We start from the raw sequence: 7352 nt of genomic DNA, 5'->3' as shown, positions 1-7352 counted from the left end.
ACATGAAATCTATGTGAACCAGCTTGATGAAAGTGTTTCAAAATGTATATGAAAACACTACACTGTACCCCCTGTTTGCATTAATGTATAGAGCTATCATTTAATAAAAAAAAAAAAGTTTGGAGAAGGGCCGGGCATGGTGGCTCACACTTGTAATCCTGGCACTCTGGGAGGTCAAGGTGGGTGGATTGCCTGAGCTCAGGAGGTTGAGACCAGCCTGAGCAAGAGTGAGACCGCTCCTCTTACAAAGAGCTGGGCATTGTGGGCGCCTCCTGTAATCCCAGCCACTTGGGAGGCTGAGGCAAGAGGATCACTTGAGCCCAGGAGTTTGTGGTTGCTGTGAGACTCTGTCTCAAAAAAAAAAAGAAAGAAAGAAAGTTTGGAGAAGTGGGAAAAAAACAAACGTTGTCTAATTCTTCTGAGCATCCATCTTGGTCAGAGAGTAATATTCCTTTTTAGGTCATTAATTCCACCGACACTAATGAAAACTGGATCATCTCCATGGAAAAGCTGCAAATTCCATTCATTTGAAGTTCTGCATACAATTATAGGAGGTCATGGACTTCAAAGCCAGTTTTAGATTGAGATTTAGATTGAGTTTTAGATTGAGATGTTCAGATTGAGAACATCTATACCAGGGACAACCATACTGGCTGTATAAGGGAGACACCGTAACAGAAGCATTAGAGGCAGTACTGTGGAGAGAAAAACCAAAAAGCTGACATAAACTTACATGTGTATAGCAATCTGGGGCCATGAAATGGATGTCAAAGAACCTATTACAGTAAGCCTTGGTACACTATCTTTCTAACATAAAAATAGTGTTAAAACACCTGATAAAGTTTGGATGCTGAGACTCAGGCCTGTAATTCTATCACTCTGAGAGGAAGATTGCCTGAGCCTGGGAATTGGAAGTTGTAGTGAGCTGTGGTGATGTGCCACTGTGTTCTAGCCCAGGCAACAGAGTGAAACACTCTTAAAACTAACCAAACAACAAAACTCAAAACAAAATATAAAACATCTGACAGAGAAAAAATGAGGATAGATAATATATTTGGGGATTATAGTAGTTTAAGAATAGCGTATGTTATCTGTTAAGTTTTTCTTAATTTAAATTTAAAGAGAGGCAACCAGGCCAGGAGCCAAAGAATTGCAGACTTGGGATCTCCAAGACCTCTGCTGGAAATCTTCAAGTCAAGGAGACTTTCAAAGAAATACGGATTAGGGCAGAGACTTCACGCCCAGATCCTGTTAAAGACCCAGTTGGGTTCAGCTCCTGTAAGGAGAAGCTTTGGTCTTAGCCAACACATCATCTGGAAGTCTGCAGACAAGATACGTCCTGATAGGGAGGAGCAGACTGTGTATTGAGGGAGTCTAAGAACTTCCAAGAAGCTAATAAATGATCATTTTAGTTCAGTTCCCTGCCAAGGAGTTACCTTTGGGGACTATGGCTAAAAGTCTTTAAACAGAGGTGGTGTGCTCAGTTTGCCTGGCGTTTATCACGATCTCTCTTGCGGGCACATGTTCTGCTTTGATTGCATCCAAACATGGATGTCAGAAAGGGACACTTTGAAACTGATCTGCCCCTTGTGACAAGGATCAATAGAGAAACCTATGGAAGAATGGCAGATGTTCACCCTTCTCAAGCAGCATGGGGCCCTCCTGGAGCACATGATGCACATGAGCTGTGAGCTCCATGGGTCTGGGAAGATAAGAGCCTGGATGCAGCCACCACCAGCTCCCTTCTTGTCTGATGATATAAGGAGCATCCAGTGTGCGAAGAACCATCACAACATGATGGAAGATCCAAGAAGATTCAACCACTTGGCCTGCGTCATGGGTACGCCCTGCTTCTCTCCACTAGCTGACATTACTGGAAGGTAGAAGTGGGAGAGATGAAGGAGTAGTCCCTGGGTGTCTGCAAGGAGTCGGTTGACAGAAAGCATTGGGATTTATCCTCTGAGCATGGCTTCTGTGTTATTCGCATGAAGGGAGGAGCAATCTGTGCCAGTGTCATCCCAGAAAGTAGAACTCCTTCAATCCCTGGACTTCAGCATGTGGGTATTTTCCTAGATGTTGAGATGGAAGAAGTCAGGTTTTTTGATGTTGGAAATGATGCCCTCATTTATATATATAGTCCCCTCTCTTTGGAGCCTTTTTGTCCATTTTTCCTTCTTGAGCTGCCAGGAGGAGGTGATGGTGGTGTCCTGAGAATCTATCTGCACATGAGAAATTGAGCTCTTCCTAGAAGCTTTCTAAAGAAGTCAAAGAGATCTTTGGCCTGAAAAAGGTCAGAGTGATCAAGGACGAGACAGATACTGTAGTGCAAAGATTTGTTAAATATTGTGTGCATTTTGTAGACTTGGTAGCAACGATTTTATAGATTTGTTTGGGGTAAATTTTTTAGGTTTATAGCTAAATATGAGATATTTGGGAACGTCATTAAGCACTTAAAGCCTCAGTTTTCTAATCTCTAAACTGGAATGATTATATCTCAGCCAAATAGCTGTGATGATGAGAGACAATACTAATGTTTACTAATGTTTGTAGTAAATAATGAATGGAGGTTTTAAGTTAACTGGATACTAGATTTTGTGTATAGAAACTCTTTTATTTCATGGCTTTTTTGGTACATTTCTGATGAGAAAGAATCCTCTGTGGACAATGAAGAATCAGATGGAACCAATGTGAGATGCTTTGATAAGGCATAAAATTTCAGAGAACTAAATAGGTTCTGGGGAAAACTAAGTTTCTCATTTTTATTTTCTTTGAAATGTAGTTTCTTGAGAGACAAGGAAGTTTGAATAAGATGTATTGTTAGTGGTGCTTCATATTCTAATGGAAATGATCCTTTGCCCATTTCAATAATTGATCTGTTGTGTAGTTGTCAAAATAGTAGTATATATATGATAGGCGTAAAGATGTCAATGTGGTTAATTAGGTAATGTCAAGTTTATAAAATAGCAAAAGATTCAGAAACTTCTGGAATCAGTTATATAAAGGAGGAGATGACTGTTCTGAAGACTGGATCTCTGAACTTCTGTCTAGCACTGGAAAACCCCCTGGGTTTTCTGAGATGAAAGGACATGTCCCAGCAAGCCCAAACTTCAGACCACTATTGCTAACTTTTGATTTGTAAGAATTCTTTATCAACCATGTTAACTCATTAATGTGTATTCATCATAAATTTGTTTTTAAGGTTATTTTTGGATTTATTATTTGTAGAATTTACATTTTCATGCAATTAAATTTATAAAATGTCTTAAAAAATCTAATCTAGGCAACCCATTTAAGCAATTTCATTAGACTTGAATTTTTTTCTTCCATAAACCTTTTTATTCTACAAAGATTGTACCTTATTCCAGAATCCTCCTTGAGTTTCCCATAGCCAAAATGAAAGAAAATGAAGTGCTTACACAAAATATGAACACGAAAGATAAAACTAATCCTTTGAATAGATTTAAATGTAGTATAGTAACTTTGAGATTTAATTATCATAAAATTAACATCAGATTTTTCTTTCTTTATCTTAGCCTGTTGCAATGGAAAATCCTTATAAGGAGCCTCTTAAGAAATGTATCTTGTGTGGAAAACGTGTAGATTATAAGAATGTACAGGTGAGATGTGGTTTTATTTCACTGTGATTTTAGGATTTTGTTCTTGCTAGTCTTGCTTAAAAGAGAATGAAATCCATTTTATAGGAGGTTTTTGTAGGCAACTGTTTTAGAAACTGCCTAGTTTCAAATCTGGTTATAATTCAATGTATAAAGTTGTATCTGTATTTTATTCAAATAAGACCCCCATGGCTCTCCCTTATTTACTGTTATTTCCACTGAGTGTTTCTTTTTTCTCTGTCCCAAATGTCTTGGTAGTAAATCACTATGGTGGTGATTTTCAGTTGGTGAGGATGAGTACTTTGGACAAAGTTCCTCCCATATCTTTGTTTCACATATTATTTAACTGTCGGCACGTTAGAAGTGGCGAATTTGGGGGAGTAAATGGTGCTGGAGTTACATATACATATGATAGTATAAAGTGACAATTACTTTTGAGGGAGAAAAACTAAGAAATTATAAAAACACAAATAGTAGGAAGGTTATGTAAAAGGCCTAGAACAGTGCCTTTCTGCCTAGAAAGCCCTAAATTAGAAGTCAAGTCATAAAGCATAATTATAGTAAATGGCTTGATGCCCCTGTACCTCTTGAAGATCTCAGTGTAGTCTGATAATTTATCTTCATGATTATGTGATAGCCTGTCAGGATAGATGGAATGTTTTAGTACCTTGTTTTTTTTTTTTTTTTGTAGTTTTTGGCCAGGGCTGAGTTTGAACCTGCCACCTCTGGCATATGGGGCTGGTGTCCTACTCCACAGGTGCCACCCAGTACCTTGTTATAAGCAGCAATATTTTAGAAAAATGTCTGTGAAAGTCAAGAAAACAGATTTAGTACTGAGAGAATATGCTGATTACTGTTACTTAACAGTATGTAAATTTTTGATATACTAGATATTAACTTTGGTTCTTAAAAGATGATTTAAGGCTGGGTGCAGTGGCTCACACCTGTAATCCTAGCACTCTGGGAAGCCGGCATGGGTGGATTACCTGAGTTCACAAGTTCAAGACCAGCCTGAACCAGAGTGGGACCTCATCTCTAAAAATAGGCAGGCGTTGTGGTGGGCACCTATAGTCCCAGCTACTTGGGAGGCTGAGGCAAGGGAATTGCTTAAGCCCAAGAATGAGGTTGCTGTGAGCTGTGACGTTCTACTGAGGCAGACACTAAGTGAGACTCTGTCTCAAAAAAAAAAAAATTAGGCTCAAAAAAAAAAAAAAGATGACATATACCAAGGGTGGGGGGTTCAAACCCGGCCCTGGCCAAACTGCAACAAAAAAATAGCTGGGGCATTGTGGTGGGCGCCTATAGTCCCAGCTATTCAGGAGGCTGAGACAAGAGAATCGCCTAAGCCCAAGAGCTGGAGGTTGCTGTGAGCTGTGACGTAACGGCACTCTACCAAGGGTAATAAAGTAAGACTCTGTCTCTAAAAAAAAAAAAATAGGATAAACTAGTTAATTTTCTCATCTTATGTCAGAATTTAGTAAATTTTTATATTACAAAGGTGGTGTGTAAAGTTTTTTTTTTTGAAATTTATACTTTCAGGTGTTGAATAACAAATATATTAATTTATTTTCCTCCCAAAAAACCTTCCAAACAGCTTTTGTCCCAGTTTATTTCCCCATTTACTGGATGCATTTATGGAAGACACATAACAGGTATTTTGTTTTTTATTCCAGCAATTTATATGTAGTAAGAATGGTGTGAATTGACTCTGTCATTGAAGAAAACTGGCAAATTGTCAAATTGTGCCATAAATCATTATTAATCCAGATACTACAAGGACTAGATTTAGGTTTGAGAATACCTCTTAGGCCAGAAGGATTATAATTTCGCATATCTTTTAATGTTCAATGTTAACTATATGCTGACAACATATAAAAAACTAAGGCTTAAAAAAATTGTGTTCTTGCGTGGCATCTGTGGCTCGGTGGGTAGGGTACTGACCCCATAAACTGAAGATGGCACATTCAAACCCAGCCCCAGCCAAACTGCAACAAAAAAATAGCCCAGCACTGTGGCGGGTGCTTGTAGTCCCAGCTACTTGGGAGGCTGAGGCAAGAGAATCTCCTAAACCCAGGAGTTGGAGGTTGCTGTGAGATGTGTGATGCCACGGCACTCTACTGAGGGTGATAAAGTGAGACTGTCTCTAAAAAAAGAAAAAAAAAATCGTGTTCTTAATCTGAAATTAAAAAAAATTATGTTCTTGATGTTTTGGAGTATACTAGAATCATTCCTAGGCTGATACTTAAAAGCCTGATGTCTGTAGATTATGGCTAATATACCAAATTTGACCAGCCACCTTTTTTTTTTTTTTAAGTTTTGTTTACATAGTGCCATTGCTTTTCAACTGCAGCTGAGTAGTTTTGATGGACACTATATGGTCCACAAAACCTAAAATATTTACTATTCTGCCCCTTGAAAAAGTATTTACCAACTCTTGACTTACAAAATTGTTACAAATTGAATATTGGCATTTTTTTTGTGAAGAAATTTCTTTTATAGGTCTTTGTGGGAAGAAACAGAAAGAAATCACAAAAGCGATTAAAAGAGCTCAAATAATGGGTAAGAGAACCTAACAACTGAATTGAGCTAGTGACAATTTTGCTCATTATCTTTTGTTAAGAACTTTATGTCTCTTTTTTATTTATTTATTTATTTATTTAATTGAATGGTAACTATGAAGAACTTTATCTCTTTACAGGGTTTATGCCAGTTACATATAAGGATCCTGCGTATCTCAAAGACCCTAAAGTTTGCAACATCAGCTATCGGGAATAAGTGACATGTTACCACCAATAAACTTACTTTACAGTAAGTGATTGTATGTTGCCAATATTGACTCAAACAAACCTTTGGGTAGAAAAGTGATTCAAGAGTGAAGCTTCACCTCCATACCAATGAATATCCATTAAACAGATTGTTTATTTAAAATGGTAGTATGCATGACATTTTAGATTCTTTGAATAAAAGTGGTACTATGTGATTGCCATTTAAATGTGGTCCCCAAATAGTTCATATATGTACCCTCTGACATTGGTATAGTAAATCAGTGAGGGTCAGCTTGTATTGGAATTCTAATTTAGGCCCAGATTCTGTCTTACAGATGGGATTTCAAGGAAATGGATCCACCAAAGTAGAATGTTTATATAATGTTCAGGTCTTACGTCACTGGCTGTGGAGTTCAAATTTCTCAGAATAATTTTCTAACTACGAAAAATAAGTGTGCCTGGTTAAGAGTGAGTTTTCCCATTGTAGAGGTGATAAATTGGGATGGTTAGCAGTATTGTTACAGGAGGATCAAATATACATTCCTGTATGAGTCTAAAACCAGTAGTGTCTTTTACATAAAGGGATGATAATTTATACATTATCTGTTATCTCCCTGAGTCATGTTTTCTCCCTGAAGTGATATATGTAAAGGTTCAGACTGACAACTCTATATAGTTTTCCTCTTCCTGTCACATATACTACATACCAAACACAACCCCAGTAGTAAAAACTTATAATTTGTTTTTTTTTTTGCAGTTTTTGGCTGGGGCTGGGTTAGAACCCACCACCTCCAGTATACGGGGCCAGGACCCTACTCCTTGAGCCACAGGCACCGCCCTAAAACTTACAGTTTGTACCAGTTTTTGGTATTATGTGGCTTCTTAACTACCCTATAGTAATTAATGCATGTAAACAGAAGAGTTTTTGTTACCTAGCTATGATTTTCTATATCAAGTAATTTCTTTAGGAAGA

General features: G+C 37.7%; 1 protein-coding gene across 2 annotated transcripts in view; it reads left to right on the top strand.

The window, feature by feature from the left end:
• MRPS18C (mitochondrial ribosomal protein S18C) overlaps positions 1-6606 on the top strand; it is a 13703-nt gene extending 7097 nt beyond the window's left edge. Inside the window, exons 3-6 of one of the 2 annotated variants that reach the window (XM_003790035.3) lie at positions 3534-3617; positions 5209-5266; positions 6114-6173; positions 6313-6606. In XM_003790035.3, coding sequence (XP_003790083.1) covers positions 3534-3617; positions 5209-5266; positions 6114-6173; positions 6313-6389 — 279 coding nt within the window. In that variant the 3' untranslated portion in view covers positions 6390-6606. Of the gene's footprint in view, positions 1-3533; positions 3618-5208; positions 5267-6113; positions 6174-6312 lie in introns of those variants that run through there. The other variant, XM_023513367.1, reaches the window with a different exon arrangement.
• Positions 6607-7352: the final 746 nt, after the last annotated feature.

The sequence above is a fragment of the Otolemur garnettii genome, unplaced genomic scaffold, assembly GCF_000181295.1.
Source record: "Otolemur garnettii isolate 467f Iridium unplaced genomic scaffold, OtoGar3 scaffold00039, whole genome shotgun sequence".
Classification (NCBI taxonomy): Eukaryota; Metazoa; Chordata; class Mammalia; order Primates; family Galagidae; genus Otolemur; species Otolemur garnettii.
The sequence above is the reverse complement of the archived record's forward strand: the minus strand, read 5'-3'. Positions and strand labels throughout refer to the sequence as shown.